Here is an 18075-nt window from a genome sequence, read left to right on the forward strand (position 1 = left end):
TGTGCATTTCTCTCTCTCACACACACAGTGTGTGTCTCTGTCTGCCATGCTGTCTCCCCTCCCTCCATTCGTGCTGCCTTGTAGAGTGTGAGGCTACATTAACAGCAATGAGTTAACCCTTGAGGGCTCAGCCAATTGCTAGTTCATCATTTAGCAGTAAGACACTTCCTGCTATCTATTCAGGGGACACCATCATAGGGCCTAATCACATCAATCACACTATCACACTATCGTTCACCTGCGCATCTACCAATGTGATATATGACATCATGTGTCAGCAGTGCCCCTCTGCCATGTACATTGGTCAAACTGGACAGTCTCTACATAAAAGAATCAATGGACACAGATCAGACATCAAGAATTATAACATTCAAAAACCAGTTGGAGAACACTTCAATCTCTCTGATCACTCGATTACAGACCTAAAAGTGGCAATTCTTCAACAAAAAAAACTTCAAAAACAGACTCCAACGAGAAATTGCTGAATTGGAATTAATTTGCAAACTGGATTTTCATGTTCTCTGTATATAAATCTCCCCACTGTATTTTCCACTGAATGCATCCGATGATGCTCATGAAAGCTTACGCTCAAATAAATTTGTTAGTCTCTAAGGTGCCACAAATCCTGCTTTTCTTTTTGCGAATACAGACGAACACGGCTGCTACTCTGAAACATTTCCTGAGAAGTACCCCACCCTCTGACTTCACCACCTCAGTCAAGCTTCACAATCACCATCGCTGTGTAGCAGTATTAAATTGTTTGTTTAAAACTTATACTATGTATAATATAGTCTTTTGTCTGGTGAAAAAATTTTCCCTGGTACCTAATCCCCCCATTCACATTAATTCTTATGGGGAAATTGGATTTGCTTAACATCGTTTCGCGTAAAGTCGCATATTTCAGGAACAGAACTACTATGTCAAGTGAGGAGTTACTGTATTGTCCCAGGGATCTGAAATCCCCATGCCTATCCTTTCCTTACTCCTGCCACTAGGCCCCTCAGGGCTCCCAACCTGTTTTCCAATCTCTTTATCTGTTGCCTGCCTGCTTGTCTGGATCTGATCCTGCTTTCCTCGCTGAACTATCCCTTCTTATGGGCACAGGCTTTGTCCCGCTAACCATTTAGCAAAGAGGGTGGGCTCCTCAATTAGCCCCCACACTTCCTGGTCCCTTTTGTTTAACATTTTTCTTAAAATTGTGAAATCACAACAATATCCCACACTCCAATATCCTTCAGAGTGAGGTTTTACAGAAATCTACTCCTTATTTGCCCACGCTTGTGCTGGGACTTACAAAACACAAAAAATCTATATCCATAAAGAAAAGGAGTACTTGTGGCACCTTAGAGACTAACCAATTTATTAGAGCATAAGCTTTCGTGAGCTACAGCTCACTTCATCAGATGCATAAAAACTCTGTTTGACAGAGCAGGAGGGGGGAACGCTAAGCCCCCTACCTTTTGGGCTACGACCGAGGGTCTATTCACCTATGTAATTTTTCCCCGAAAGACGGGTCGCCCCGAGGACTCTAATCCTCCCCCTATTGCCTGGCACTTCTACGACCGGGGGTGTGCACATCAGAATGATCAATCACTTTATATGTATGGTATATCTTTTAGCAGTATTTAGCAGTGTTTTCAACAATCACAGTGCATGTCTTCCCCCTTTTGCAATTCTCCACCAAAAATGTTATGCTTAAAGAAGCACAGGGGATCTTTTTCAGGGGAAAAGGCAATACACCACTTTATTGAAGATACAACAATTAGCATATGCATTCAATCACACGCACACACACACTGTTCTGCCAGTCATTGTTATAGTTACCAGTCCAGAGTCCAGATCAATCTAGTGGCCAGGTAGGTTGATCACGGGTAGAGAGGAGCCGGGTTCTGTCAGTTGCGACACAATACTTCAGGGAAGTCTTGGCAGGATGAACCCAAAGTGATTTTCCTTCCTTGGGAACCAATGAGTTTTGCACCATCATGCTGTAATCAACTGTTGTTTGATGAGTGCTTGTTTTCTTACATTGTTTTTCTCATCCTTTATCTTGTTCTTTCATTAAGTCTTTCAGGGAGTTATCCCTGCTGGTTTTGATCACTGCTATCTTGTCCCCATTGATAGGTGCCTGTCTCATTTTTAGAGTCGTCAATCTACCCTCCTCTGATATTTCAATAGGGGCATGTTTCAGCCTCCTGGCACCCTTGTGTCTGTCTCTGGTTCCTCCCTAGAACATCTGGTTCAGCCATGGCCTTCACACTTATCTCTTAACACCCATTCCTCATTCACACACAAAAGAGAATTAATTTACACAGAACATTTTGAACAGGAACATCAAATTGCAATGCAGAAGAAAAACAATCATGGCATTCTTTTACTTATTTTAAAATGCTAAGCCTACAACAAAGTGGTGACCCTCAAAGGTCTGTTACTGCCTTGAAATCAGCTCAGATACAGAATTATACAAACATAAAATCCTACTACTACAACAGGCCTCTCCCCCCCCTTCCCCCGCCTGCCCTCCCCATCCTCTCCCCTCTTTGGTCTACACATGGTAATGTTTTTGGAAGTATGAAGGGGCCTCAGTTTCAGATTTTTGCCCTGAGTCGCCCAAAACCTTTGTGGGCCTTGCCTGGAGCATTGCTGCAAGCATAGAATCATAGAATATCAGGGTTGGAAGGGACCTCAGGAGCTCATCTAGTCCAACCCCCTGCTCAAAGCAGGACCAATCCCCAACTAATCATCCCAGCCAGGGCTTTGTCAAGCCTAACCTTAAAAACCTCAAAGGAAGGAGATTCCACCACCTCCCTAGGTAACCCATCCCAGTGCTTCACCACCCTCCTAGGGAAATAGTTTTTCCTAATATCCAGCCTAAACCTCCCCCACTGCAACTTGAGACCATTACTCCTTTTTCTGTCATCTGCTACCACTGAGAACAGTCTAGAGCCATCTTCTTTGAAACCCCCTTTCAGGTAGTTGAAAGCAGCTATCAAATCCCACCTCATTCGTCTCTTCTGCAGACTAAACAATCCCAGTTCTCTCAGCCTCTCCTCATAAGTCATGTGCTTCAGTCCCCTAATCATTTTTGTTGCCCTCCGCTGGACGCTTTCCAATTTTTCCATATCCTTCTTGTAGTGTGGGGCCCAAAACTGGACACAGTACTCCAGATGAGACCTCACCAATGTCAAATAGATGGGAATGATCACGTCCCTCAATCTGCTGGCAATGTCCCTACTTTTGCAGCCCAAAATGCGATTAGCCTTCTTGGCAACAAGGGCACATTATTGACTCATATCCAGCTTCTCATCCACTGTAACCCCTAGGTCCTTTTCTGCAGAACTGCTGCCTAGCCATTCGGTCCCTAGTCTGTAGCTGTGCGTGGGATTTTTCTGTTCTAAGTGCAGGACTCTGCACTTGTCCTTGTTGAACTCATCAGATTTCTTTTGGCCCAATCCTCTAATTTGTCTAGGTCCCTCTGTATCCTATCCCTACCCTCCAGCATATCTACCACTCCTCCCAGTTTCGTGTAATCTGCAAACTTGCTGAGGGTGCAATCCACACCATCCTCCAGATCATTAATGAAGATATTGAACAAAACTGGCCCCAGGACCAACCTTTTGGGCACTCCGCTTGATACCGGCTGCCAACTGGACATGGCGCCATTGATCACTACCCATTCAGCCTGAAGATCTAGCCAGGTTTCTATCTGCTGTAGTAAGAGACCCTGAAATACAAACCCTTGTATCAGAGGCCTGGTCTGAGGCCTAAAGCCTGAACCAAAGTACTTCCAGGCATTGCTAAGCAAAGCTGGGCTGTGAGCCAGAGGCAGGCCCTAATTGCAGAACTTGGCAAGAAAAGGGATCCTAGAAAGCATGTGCTAATGATATAAGTAGTAATAAGAGGAACGTGTACCAAGATGGCACCTGGACATCCCAATACGAGGACACTTCACAGAGATAACAAGGAACAGCCAGATGCACCCCAAAGACAGGGTCAAAAGGACAGCATGATGGACAGATCTGTTTGTTTGAACCAACATGATCAAAGGGGGAGACAGCACCCTAATGAGTCAAGGGGCTGTACCTCAATATGTCAGTAGGGATGAGTAATCTGTCCTGCAACTGTATAAAAATAGGTCCCGGAGTGCATATCTTTGCCCAGCCTAGGGGGCAGTGGAGTGTCCCGCCACTGACTGAGCTGTGTCCATTGCCAGGGGGCACATATTCGTAGTAAGTCCTGGAGAGTCTGTAGGAAACTATTCCTGGGCTTCGTTTGACAATAAACCGGGCCAGGTGCCTTCGTACCTTACGAGAGTCTGTGGTCTTTGGGGGTTCTCTTGGGGTCTGCTGTGTCAGCTATCTGCACAGAGCTGGGGCAGCACACAGAGGGAACACGCATGCAGCCGACTGTTATCATCATCGAACCAGAGCAGAGCACCTCACCAGTAGCTACCGACAACATCCACCTTATAGTCCATCCATCCAGCCCATACTTCTTTAACTTGCTGGCAAGAATACTGTGGGAGACAGTGTCAAAAGCTTTGCTAAAGTCAAGGAACAACACATCCACTGCTTTCCCTTCATCCATAGAGCCGGTTATCTCATCATCGAAGGCAATTAGATTAGTCAGGCATGACTTGCCCTTGGTGAATCCATGCTGACTGTTCTGATCACTTTCCTCTCCGCTAAGTGCTTCAGAATTGATTCCTTGAGGACCTGCTCCATGATTTTTCCAGGGACTGAGGCAGCTTTCCCATCCCCAAGTAGCATGTCTCCTTGTCCTAACACAGAGGACAGCATTGCTGCAATGCAGTTGCTCACACGCTACCAGGCAGCTCCAGCCTCAGTCAGTTGTCAGACCTTGGACCTGCTCATCCCCTCTGCTCCCTGGGACTTCCAGAGAACTCATCCCTTGCAGGTTGCAGCTGATGGTTTGCAGGTGCTGTACCCTTTTAACTTCCCTCTGGTCCCTGCTGGCTGGCTCAAGGCTTCCTAGACAAGCTGAGGGGGTCGGACAGGAGGGGCTGGGCTTCCCAAGAAGGGTCATGTGCACCCTGTGCATAGGGTGGGGTGGTAAGAATGAGTGGTGCAGGTGATCAGGTGCATCCCTGTGTGCCTATGAACCATGGAACTAGAGAGCAGCAGGAGGCTGTCCCTGGGGAGGCTAGGCTACAGGGCTCAAGATGGGGAGAGCCCTTTCCTTGGAGAGCAGGTGAAAAGTTCACTGCCCCATGGATATTTATAAGGCTGTCCTGGCAGGTACACGTCTGTGCACTGCTGGCCCCTGTGGGAGTGAATCAGACGTGTGTGTCCTTCTGCTACCAGGTGTGCAGACTTAGGCTACATCTATACTAGAAACTTCAAAGCACTCCCGCAGCAGCGCTTTAAAGTGTAAGTGTGGTCACGCGCTCCTGGTAATCCACCTCCATGAGAGGAGTTGCTCAGAGCCTGTCCACGCTAGCGCTGTAAAGCACTCAAACTTGCTGCACTGAGGGGGCGGGATTTTTCACACCCCTGAGCCAGCAAGTTAGAACGCTATGAAATGTAAGTGTAGCCAAGCACTTAGACCAGGTTACGTGTATTTCTGGGCACCCCTGCCCCTGCTTGGATGGTTTGGCTTTCGTGTGTGTCCCTGTGTGCGCACAGGTGGCTCGAGGCCCCTGGAAATTAGTCTGAATGATGGATGCAGGTCCCCACACACCTAAAGAAAGCCACAGTCCCTGCCCTGACAAGCTTACAGTCTAAAGAGAGAGGGAGCTGGACAGGAGGGCAAAGTCAGAAGGCCTGGGACCCGCGTGACCCAGCGACGCACATCCTGTTACACACTTGTGTGGCAATGCTGGTCCCTCTGGGCTCAGACTGGCTGCTGCTGTCGCCCATGTATACTGAGCTGATTGGCGTGAGTGTAGGGCGAGGAGGGGGCTGTTTGGAGACACAGGTCAAATGGTTACAGCTGCTTCTCTGGACTCCACGGGCACAGCATGGGCTTCTTTAGTGGAAGTGCCTGTGCTCTTGCCCAGAGTCATTGGAGCCTGTGTGCTGGGTGCAGATTACTATCCCCTTTTGCCTTTTGACTGCAAGTTGCTGCCTTTGCCCTGCCTGTTGCCCATTGGCTGATGCCCTAAGCTAAGCAGTGCTTGGGCAGGAGGCCCCGTGCAGCGTGTCCAGCGTGTGGCTGGAAGTGAAGCTGGTGACGAAGTGGAAGGAGATGATCCACCTGGAGCTCTGCTGTGCAGTGAGATGTGAAGCCAATGACCTGAGCTGCTTTCGTCCAGCCCTTGTGGGAATGTCATGAATGCTCAGCCTTTGTTTCGACCACCCACAGGGGCTGCTACTGTTGTGGTCACGAGAAACAGCCCAGCACCACCTGGTGGCGAGTCAGTTTCTGCTGCTGCTCCCAGGAGAGAGCTTGGCCCCTGTGAGTATCAGCTGCACTTGGTGGCCCTTCCAGTCCTTGGCTTCCCCAGCTTGAGCTGCTCCCCCCTCCAAGGGGCAGTCCCTCTTTTCAGGCTGTGAACAGCCTTTAAACACTCTGCAGGGACTCCTAGGGATAACGAGCCATAGTGGTGAAATAACAGCTTCCACGAGAGGAAAGCAGGAGCAGAGCAGGTGACCACGTGCCCCAGAGGGAAAACTACCGGTTAATATAAAGATGACAGCTTGAGGTTCAGTACCCCAGCCAGAAGAAAATGTGGCTCCGTCTAGATCCCACCTGCTGGCCCATAGTGCTGTCCTTTGGAGCTGTTGGGCCTGCCATCTCACACAGGGGAACTGCACCTTTGCTGGTTTCAGAGTAACAGCCATGTTAGTCTGTATTCGCAAAAAGAAAAGGAGGACTTGTGGCACCTTAGAGACTAACCAATTTATTTGAGCATAAGCTTTCGTGAGCTACAGCTCACTTCATCGGATGCATCGAAAGCTTATGCTCAAATAAATTGGTTAGTCTCTAAGGTGCCACAAGTACTCCTTTTCTTTTTGCACCTTTGCTGTGGCTGAGGGAGCAATGCAGGTCTTAATTACTGTCTACTTTCTGCCTATAGTCTAAATCAGCCGCGAGGTCTAACAAACACAGCCACCTTTCACCTGGAATCCATAGTCAACCAAACACTCAGCTGGGCCCTCTCTCACTATCACTATCTGAAGATCTGTTCAACACCCAGTGGGTAAATTGAGACAAAAGGGGTCTGGATCCAGTCCAGCCAACTGCCCCCCTCACAAAAAACTAGTGCTCTTGGCTCTCCAGCCTCCCTGCCAGGCTACCTCCTACTTCTGACTCACTAGGGCATTCCCAGAACTCTCTGGCCATTGGCCCTTTTCCCACAGAGCCTGGAAGCCAGACTTTGTGGATCCCTGAGCTTTCCTCCCACCCAAGGACTGGATCCCTAGATCATGCCCTAATCCACCCCCTGGTAACCCCTGTTGTGAATTTGTTCCTGGCAGAACACCATGGTTAATGTACAGAAGGCTGTGTTCTGACAGACAGCTGGGCTGGCAGCTGCTCACTCAATCATCTTTCTCCAGCTATTTCATTAGAGCTCAATCTGCTTCGCTTAACAGAGAGAGAAGCTTCAGCGATGACTTGATCACAGCCTATAAATAGCTACATGGGGAATAAATATTTAACAATGGGATCTTCAGTCTAGCACACAAAGGTCTAACATGATCCAATGGCTGGAAGTTGAAGCTAGACAAATTCCGACTGAAAATAAGGTAACTGAAAATTATGTAGCCGGTTGTAAAAATTTAACAATGAGCATAATTAACCATGGGAACAATTTACCCAGGGGTCTGGTGATTCTCCATCCCTGGCAATTTTTAAATCAGGATTGGATGTTTTTCTAACAGCTCTGCCCTAGGAGCTTTTATGGGGTAGGTTTCTGGCCTGTGTGAAACAGGAGGTCAGATGATCACGGTGGGCCCTTCTGACCTTGGAATCTAGGACTCTCCCACCATTTCTGTAGCTCAAGCAGCTGGACATGGCACAAACAGGCTTGTTTTTACCATCCCAGCACTGTGTGCCTGAGCTGCTTTTAATAGCTACCCTGGTCTTCTGGGGTTGAGGTTGCTGGTATTTCTTACCCTTAACGTGCCTGTGTTTTGTCTGGAAGTTTCTTTAGGTTTTTTTTTTAAATGATTTAGAATTTATCAGTGAGAACAGTCAGTGCGGGGGTCTTTAACCCGTCATGGTCTAAGCGGGGCTCTCTAACTCTACCAGGTTCCCAGGGAACACTGAGTAGGGAGCCTGGGGACAGACGGCCTGAGGCCTCACTTCTGAGGAGGCCTCTTAGAGGTTAGAGGGTTGCTGAAGCAGAGTCAAGCCATGTGGGAGTCCAGGGGAGCCTGAGGAAGAGCAGAGAGGAACGGGATCCACTGCAGGAGCGCGGCCAAACCCCATCGCCCCTAGCGGCTGAGAAGTGCACTTATGAAGCATGCAGCTGCTGTTTCTGACACCTTGCCAGTTGTTTTGTTGTTGTCTGTTTGCAGCTGGTTGGAAAGGATGTCACCATCCAAGCAGCCAGGAGAAAGCAGGACCTGGTGAGAGAGGTGACATGGTGAGATTAATTAGCCGTGTGTCCTTCTCAGTAGAGGATGTTTTGGCAACAGGCCAAAGATGAGAGGCTTCCCACAGGAAAGACTTTAAATGTGTGCTTGAAAAACTGCTTGCTCCTTCATCCCATTCTTGAATTTTTCAGGGGACTCCTTTGGGTCCAGAATGCTAGGAGGTGGTTGAGGGAACTGCTGTAAGCCATTAGGTAGGGTCCGTGGTAAACTGACAATGTTAAAGCATGTGTGATTTGGAGCAGTGGTTCTCAACTTTTCCAGACTACTGTCCCCCTTTCAGGGGTCTGATTTGTCTTGCATACCCCCAAGTTTCACCTCACTTACAAACTACTTGCTTACAAAATCAGACATAAAAATACAAAAGTGTCACAGCCACACTATTACTGAAAAATTGCTTGCTTTCTTATTTTGTCTGTATGCTAGTGCTTTTTATGTAGCCTGTTGTAAAATTAGGCAAACATTTAGATGAGTTAAGGTACCCCCTTGGAATCTATGAATTTATTAATTTTGTTAGAAAAATAATTTAAAAACGGAGGTGGTCGAGAATTTTGGGGTCAACCATTTTTCATAAGAAAATGCTGATTCATCAAACCTGAAAACCTTTGTGGGAAAAGGTCAGTTCTGACAAATGTCTTGTTTTGAACATTTTTTGGAAAAAATGCTTTTGAAATTGTCGGAATGAAAAATTCAACTTTTTTGGTTTGGAATGATGTTCTGTTTCTAAATGTCAACTAAGCAGAGTAAAAATGATAAAAATTAAAAAGGTCAAAATTGAAATGAAACACTGAAATTATTGAAACAAAACAGTGGGATTGACGCAGATTATTGGTTTGGCAAAAAATTTCGAGATTGTAACTTTTCATTCTGATTTGGGAGAGGACATTTTTTTGAAATCTCAGCATTTTTCCCAGGACAGGAAACCGCTTTCCCTCCCAGCTCTATTTAAAAATGACAATGGCCATCCTCAATTTGGCAGCTTGGTTGGAATGTTCTTTATCCCCGTTCGATGTTCTTCCCCTGTCCCTGAGGGCTTGTCTATACTACCTCTTAAGTCGAAGTAACTTATGTTAGTGACCATAATATAATAACATTTAACATTCTTGTGGCGGGAAGAACACCTCAGCAGCCCAACACTGTGGCATTTAATTTCAGAAAGGGAAACTATGCAAAAATGAGGAGGTTAGTTAAACAGAAATTAAAAGAACAGGAGTACTTGTGGCACCTTAGAGACTAACAAATTTATTAGAGCATAAGCTTTCGTGGGCTACAGCCCACTTCATCGTATGCCTAGAATGGAACATATAGTAAGATATATACAGATAAGTTGGAAATTATCATACAAACTGTGAGATGCTAATTAGTTAAGATGAGCTATTATCAGCAGGAGAAAAAAACTTTTGTAGTGATAATCAAGATGGCCCATTTAGACAGTTGTGACATCTTCATCATCTGGACCCATGGAAAAGAAGCCCTTGAGGAATTCCACCATGATTTCGACAATTTCCATCCCACCATCAACCTCAGCCTAGACCAATCCACACAAGTGGTCCATTTTCTGGACACTACTGTGCTAATAAGCAATGGTCACATGAACACCACCCTATACCGGAAACCTACTGACCGTTGTACTTAACTACATGCCTCCAGCTTCCATCCAGGACACACCACACGATCCATTGTCTACAGCCAAGCTGTAAGATACAACCGCATTTGCTCCAATCCCTCAGACAGAGACAAACACCTACAAGATCTCTATCAAGTGTTCTTAAGACTGCAATACCCACCTGCTGAAGTGAAGAAACAGATTGACAGAGCCAAAAGAATACCCAGAAGTCACCTACTACAGGACAGGCCCAACAAAGAAAATAACAGAACGCTGCTAGCTGCCACCTTCAGCCCCCAGCTAAAACCTCTCCAGCTCATCATCACAGATTTACAACCTATCCTGAAAAATGATCCCTCACTCTCACAGATCTTGGGAGACAGACCAGTCCTCGCTTACAGACAGCCCCCCAACCTGAAGCAAATACTCACCAGCAACCACACAACAAAAACACTAACCCAGGAACAAAAAGAAAAGGAGTACTTATGGCACCTTAGAGACTAACCAATTTATTTGAGCATGAGCTTTCGTGAGCTACAGCTCACTTCATCGGATGCATTCCATGGAAACTGCAGTAGACATTATATACACACAGAGACCATGAAACAATACCCCCTCCCACCCCACTGTCCTGCTGGTAATAGCTTATCTAAAGTGATCATCAAGTTGGGCCATTTCCAGCACAAATCCAGGTTTTCTCACCCTCCCCCCCCCCACACACACACACAAACTCACTCTCCTGCTGGTAATAGCCCATCCAAAGTGACCACTCTCTTCACAATGTGTATGATAATCAAGGTGGGCCATTTCCTGCACAAATCCAGGTTCTCTCACCCCCTCACCCCCCTCCAAAAACCACACACACAAACTCACTCTCCTGCTGGTAATAGCTCATCCAAAGTGACCACTCTCCCTACAATGTGCATGGTAATCAAGGTGGGTCATTTCCAGCACAGATCTAGGCTTTCTCACCCCCGCCCGCCCCGGGGAACACACACACACACACATAAACTCACTCTCCTGCTGGCAATAGCTCATCCAAACTGACCACTCTCCAAGTTTAAATCCAAGTTTAACCAGAACGTCTGGGGGGGGGGGGGTAGGAAAAAGCAAGGGGAAATAGGCTACCTTGCATAATGACTTAGCCACTCCCAGTCTCTATTTAAGCCTAAATTAATAGTATCTAATTTGCAAATGAATTCCAATTCAGCAGTTTCTCGCTGGAGTCTGGATTTGAAGTTTTTTTGTTGTAAGATAGTGACCTTCATGTCGGTGATTGCGTGACCAGAGAGATTGAAGTGTTCTCCGACTGGTTTATGAATGTTATCATTCTTGACATCTGATTTGTGTCCATTTATTCTTTTACGTAGAGACTGTCCAGTTTGACCAATGTAAATGGCAGAGGGGCATTGCTGGCACATGATGGCATATATCACATTGGTGGATGTGCAGGTGAACGAGCCTCTGATAGTGTGGCTGATGTTATTAGGCCCTGTGATGGTGTCCCCTGAATAGATATGTGGGCACAGTTGGCAATGGGCTTTGTTGCAAGGATAGGTTCCTGGGCTAGTGGTTCTGTTGTGTGGTATGTGGTTGTTGGTGAGTATTTGCTTCAGGTTGCGGGGCTGTCTGTCGGCAAGGACTGGCCTGTCTCCCAAGATTTGTGAGAGTGTTGTGTCATCCTTCAGGATAGGTTGTAGATCCTTAATAATGCGTTGGAGGGGTTTTAGTTGGGGGCTGAAGTTGACGGCTAGTGGCGTTCTGTTATTTTCTTTGTTAGGCCTATCCTGTAGTAGGTGACTTCTGGGAACTCTTCTGGCTCTATCAATCTGTTTCTTCACTTCCACAGGTGGGTATTGTAGTTGTAAGAAAGCTTGATAGAGATCTTGTAGGTGTTCGTCTCTGTCTGAGGGGTTGGAGCAAATGTGGTTGTATCGCAGAGCTAGGCTGTAGACGATGGATCGTGGGGTGTGGTCAGGGTGAAAGCTGGAGGCATGTAGGTAGGAATAGCGGTCAGTAGGTTTCCAGTATAGGGTGGTGTTTATGTGACCATTGTTTATGAGCACTGTAGTGTCCAGGAAGTGGATCTCTTGTGCGGACTGGACCAGGCTGAGGTTGATGGTGGGATGGAAATTGTTGAAATCATGGTGGAATTCCTCAAGGGCTATTACCAGCAGGAGAGTGAGTTTGTGTGTGTATGGGGGTGGGGGGGTGAGAAAACCTGGATTTATGCTGGAAATGGCCCACCTTGATTATCATGCACATTGTAGGGAGAGTGGTCACTTTGGATAAGCTATTACCAGCAGGAGAGTGAGTTTGTGTGTGTGGTTTTTGGAGGGGGGTGAGGGGGTGAGAAAACCTGGATTTGTGCTGGAAATGGCCCAACTTGATGATCACTTTAGATAAGCTATTACCAGCAGGACAGTGGGGTGGGAGGGGGTATTGTTTCATGGTCTCTGTGTGTATATAATGTCTGCTGCAGTTTCCACGGAATGCATCCGATGAAGTGAGCTATAGCTCACGAAAGCTCATGCTCAAATAAATTGGTTAGTCTCTAAGGTGCCACAAGTACTCCTTTTCTTTTTGCAAAGACAGACTAACACGGCTGTTACTCTGTAACCCAGGAACCTATCCTTGCAACAAAGCCCGATGCCAACTCTGTCCACATATTTATTCAAGTGACACCATTATAGGACCTAATCACATTAGCCATGCCATCAGGGGCTCGTCCACCTGCACATCTAACAATGTGATAAATGCCCCTCTGCCGTGTACATTGGCCAAACCGGACAGTCTCTATGCAAAAGAATAAATGGACACAAATCTGACATCAGGAATCATAACATTCAAAAGCAATAGGAGAACACTTCAACCTCTCTGGCAACTCAGTAAAAGACTTAAGGGTGGCAATTTTGCAACAGAAAAGCTTCAAAAACAGACTCCAAGGACAAACTGCTGAGCTTGAATTAATATGCAAACTAGATACCATTAACTCAGGTTTGAATAGAGACTGGGAGTGCCTGGGTCATTACACATATTGAATCTATTTCCCTAAGTTAAGTATCCTCACACCTTCTTGTCAACTGTCTAAATGGGCCATCTTGATTATCACTACAAAAGTTTTTTTCTCCTGCTGATAATAGCTCATCTTACTTAATTAGCCTCTTACAGTTTGTATGGCAACTTCCACCTTCTCTGTATGTGTATATATATATCTTCTTACTATATGTTCCATTCTAGGCATACGATGAAGTGGGCTGAAGCCCATGAAAGCTTATGCTCTAATAAATTTGTTAGTCTCTAAGGTGTCACAAGTACTTCTGTTCTATTTGCAGATACAGACTAACACGGCTGCTACTCTGAAACCAGAAATTAAAAGGTACAGTGACTACAGTGAAATCCCTGCAAGCTGCATGGACACTTTTCAAAGACATCATAATAAAGGCCCAACTTAAATGTATACCCCAAATTAAAAAACACAGTAAAAGAACTAAAAAAGAGCCACTATGGCTTAACAACCATGTTAAAGAAGCAGTGAGAGATAAAAAGGCATCTTTTAAAAAGTGGAAGTCAAATCCTAGTGAGGTAAATAGAAAGCAGCATAAACACTGCCAAATTAAGTGTAAACATGTAATAAGAAAAGCCAAAAAGGAGTTTGAAGAACAGCTAGCCCAAAACTCAAAAGGTAATAACAAAATGTTTTTTAAGTACATCAGAAGCAGGAAGCCTGCTAAACAACCAGTGCGGCCCTTAGACAATTGAGCTACAAAAGGAGCACTTAAAGACGACAAAGTCATTGTGGAGAAACTAAATGAATTCTTTGCTTCAGTCTTCACGGCTGAGGATGTTAGGGAGATTCCCAAACCTGAGCTGTCCTTTGTAGGTGACAAATCTGAGGAATTGTCACATACTGAAGTGTCGTTAGAGGAGGTTTTGGAATTAATTGGTAAACTTAACAGTAACAAGTCACTAGGACCAGATGGCATTCACCTAAGAGTTCTGAAAGAACTTAAATGTGAAATTGTGGAACTATTAACTATGATTTGTAACCTGTCCTTTAAATCAGCTTCTGTACCCAATGACTGGAAGACAGCTAATGTAACGCCAATATTTAAAAAGGGCTCTAGAGATAATCCTGGCAATTACAGACTAGTAAGTCTAACGTCTGTACTGGGCAAATTAGTTGAAACAATAGTAAAGAATAAAATTGTCAGACACATAGAAGAACATAAATTGTTGGGAAAAAGTCAACATGGTTTCTGTAAAGGGAGATCATGTCTTACTGATCTATTAGAGTTCTTTGAAGGGGACAACAAACATGTGGACAAGGAGGATCCAGTGGACATAGTATACTTAGATTTCCAGAAAGCCTTTCACAAGGTCCCTCACCAAAGGCTCTTACGTAATTTAAGTTGTCATGGTTTAAGAGGGAAGATCCTTTCATGGATTGAGAACTGATTAAAAGACAGGGAACAAAGGGTAGTAATAAATGGTAAATTTTCAGAATGGAGAGAGGTAACTAGTGGTGTTCCCCAACGGTCAGTCCTAGGACCAGTCCTATTCAACTTATTCATAAATGATCTGGAGAAAGGGGTAAACAGTGAGGTGGCAAAGTTTGCAGACAATACTAGACTGCTCAAGATAGTTAAGACCAGCAGACTGTGAAGAATTTCAAAAAGATCTCACAAAACTAAGTGATTGGGCAACAAAATGGCAAATGAAATTTAATGTGGATAAATGTAAAGTAATGCACATTGAAAAAAATAACCCCAACTATACATTCAATATGATGGGGGCTAATTTAGCTAAAACTAATGAAGAAAGAGATCTTGGAGTCATCGTGGATAGTTCTCTGAAGATGTCCACGCAGTGTGCAGCGGCAGTCAAAAAAGCGAATGGGATGTTAGGAATCATTAAAAAAGGGATAGAGAATAAAACTGGGAATAAAACTTATTGCCCTTATATAAATCCATGGTACGCCCACATTTTGAATACTGCGTACAGATGTGGTCCCCTCATCTCAAAAAAGATATACTGGCATTAGAAAAGGTTCAGAGAAGGGCAACGAAAATGATTAGGGGTTTGGAACAGGTCCCATATGAGGAGAAATTAAAGAGACTAGGACTTTTCAGCTTGGAAAAGAGGAGACTAAGGGGGAATATGATAGAGGTATATAAAATCATGAGTGGTGTGGAGAAAGTGAATAAGGAAAAGTTCTTTACTTGTTCCCATAATATAAGAACTAGGGGGCACCAAATGAAATTAATGGGTAGCAGGTTTAAAACAAATAAAAGGAAGTTCTTCACTCAGCCCACAGTCAACCTGTGGAACTCCTTGCCTGAGGAGATTGTGAAGGCTAGGACTATAACCGGGTTTAAAAGAGAACTAGATAAATTCATGGAGGTTAAGCCCATTAATGGCTATTAGCCAGGTAAGGAATGGTGTCCCTAGCCTCTGTTTGTCAGAGGGTGGAGATGGATGGCAGGAGAGAGATCACTAGATCATTACCTGTTAGGTTCACTCCCTCTAGGGCAGCTGGCATTGGCCACTGTTGGCAGACAGGATACTGGGATGGATGGACCTTTGGTCTGACCCAGTATGGCCATTCTTATGTTCTTATGTAGTTCAGGGGTGTGAAAAAATCACACACACACCCCGAATGATGCAAGTCCATACCAGTGCTAAGTTGGCGGGAGACTTTCTCCCACCGACACAGCTTCCACCTCTCATTGAGGTGGAGTAATTATGCTGACAGGAGAGCATTCTCCATATGCGCTACATCAGTGCAATTGTAGTGTAGACTAGCCCAGTGGCTCTCAACCCTTCCAGACTACTGTACCCCTTTCAGGAGTCTGATTTGTCTTGCCTATCACCACGTTTCACCTCACTTAAAAACTACTTGCTTACAAAATCGGACATAAAAATACAAAAGTGTTACAGCCACTATTACTGAAAAATTGCATGCTTTCTTAATTTTAACCATATAATTATAAAATAAATCAATGGGAATATAAATATTGTACTTACATTTCAGTGTGTAGTACATAGAGCAGTATAAACAAGTCACTGTCTGTATGAAATTTGTTTGTACTGACTTCACTAGAGCTTTTTAAGTAGCCTGTTGTAAAACTAGGATAATATATCTAGATGAGTTGATGTACCCCCTGGAAGACCTCTGTGTACTCTTAGGGGTACATCTAACCTTGTCTGAGAACCACTGCACGCTAACTCTCAGACATCACTGATTTGTATACATGGAGCAGAGTCTGGTAGCACAGAATTATAGAATCATAGATTAGGGTTGGAAGAGACCTCAGGAGGCCATCTAGTCCAACCCCCTGCTCAAAGCAGGACCAACACCCACCAAATCATCCCAGCCAGGGCTTTGTCAAGCCTGGCCTTAAAACCTCTAAGGATGGAGAGTCCATCACCTCCCTTCAGAAGAGCTCAGTCTAGCAATAAGGGGCAGTGAGGGTAATTAACCATTGGCTCAGTTCACCAAGGGGCAGTGAGGGTAATTAACCATTGGCTCAGTTCACCAAGGGTTATGGTGGATTCTCCATCGCATGCAATTTTTAAAGCACGATTGGCTGTTTTAGTAGAAGCTCTGCTCTAGTTCAGGTGGGATGGATTCAGGGAAGTTCTCAGTTACGCAGGAGCTCAGACACAGGTCACAGTTGCCCCTGATGGGGTAATAATCTAGGAATCAAAACTCTTTTCTTCCCAGGGGTGTTCGTGTTCTCCGCATCTCCTCTCCCTTTCCCATCCCTTCTCCCTGGGCCATCCTCTCACTCTCTGTCTGTCTCTAGGGAATTACTGAAGACTCCTCTCTGGTTGCCTGCCTCCCTAACTGCTCTTCTCTCTGGGATTTGCAGGTGGCCGCAATGCTGCAGAAGAAGAAGCACTGGAGGTCCATGTGCAAGGGGCTTGTTCTGGGAACTGTCCTGACCAGCTTCATGCTGCTGCTGTACTCCTACATCATTCCCCCTCTGCAAGTCAGCATGATGGAGTGAGTGAGTCCCGCCTTGGCAGAGGGTCTGCACTTTCTCTAGAACAGCTCCTTTCCAGCCGCTCAGAAATGCTGGCTCCAGGGGTGGGGAAGGGCTGGCTCAGGGGATTGGCAGGTGGGGTACGGAGCCACACTGGGTCAGCTCCAGCCCAGGTGGATTCAATCCAGGAGTGCAATGGTACAGCTACACTGCAAAGAAAACCCCCAGCAGTGAGTCTCAGAGCCCACGTCCACTGACTCAGGCTCACGTTACAGGGCTAAAAATAGCAGTGCAGGTGTTCTCGCTGGGGCTGGAGCCCCGGCTCTGAAACACAAACCCCTGGCCGGGTTTCAGAGCCTGGGCTCCAGTCCGAGCCCTGGCACCTACACAGCTATTGTTAGCCTTGTCTCACAAGCCCAAGCCGGCTGCCCTGGGCTCTGAGACTCACTGCCACGGTGCGGTTTTGTAGTGGTGTTATCCTGAAAGTTGTCGTCTGTGTGAAGTCAACTGGGGGGCTCAGTCCAGTTCTAATGGACAAGGATAAATGTCCTAAAACAACACCCCAGTTCTCAGAAGAGAGCCGATTGCTGGAAGAGCTCCCATGCCCCTAGTTGTGGATCCTGCAGGGCAAAGTTGAGCCCCCTTGGCCAGAGAGGCTTGCTCAGCTGCCTTTACCTGTGATGGGCTATTCTGATCTGTGAAACATTACCCACCTGTGTGCTTTCTCACTTGCACGCCTTTGAGATCTACAGATGCAAGGTGCTGCATTAGAGCTTTGTATTGATGTATAATTATTATCTAGCCGTGGTGGAGAGCGGTAGATGGACAGTCCTGCCCTGGCCGGATCCCTTCTAAAGGAGAGTTCAATCTCCCGTCTCACGAAATTATCCTGAGGCTGCTGACAAGAGGCCAGTGGGTGCCAGTC

General features: G+C 45.8%; 1 protein-coding gene across 3 annotated transcripts in view; it reads left to right on the plus strand.

Moving 5' to 3' along the window:
- GAL3ST1 (galactose-3-O-sulfotransferase 1) overlaps nucleotides 1–18075 on the plus strand; it is a 43194-nt gene that overhangs the window by 18504 nt on the left and 6615 nt on the right. The window contains exons 2-3 of one of the 3 annotated variants that reach the window (XM_084648934.1): nucleotides 13497–13540; nucleotides 17037–17170. In XM_084648934.1, coding sequence (XP_084505060.1) covers nucleotides 17046–17170 — 125 coding nt within the window. In that variant the 5' untranslated portion in view covers nucleotides 13497–13540; nucleotides 17037–17045. Of the gene's footprint in view, nucleotides 1–7568; nucleotides 7707–13496; nucleotides 13541–17036; nucleotides 17171–18075 lie in introns of those variants that run through there. The other 2 variants (XM_084648933.1, XM_084648935.1) reach the window with 2 other exon arrangements.

The sequence above is a fragment of the Lepidochelys olivacea genome (genome assembly GCF_965140295.1).
Source record: "Lepidochelys olivacea isolate rLepOli2 genome assembly, chromosome: 15".
Taxonomy (NCBI): Eukaryota; Metazoa; Chordata; order Testudines; family Cheloniidae; genus Lepidochelys; species Lepidochelys olivacea.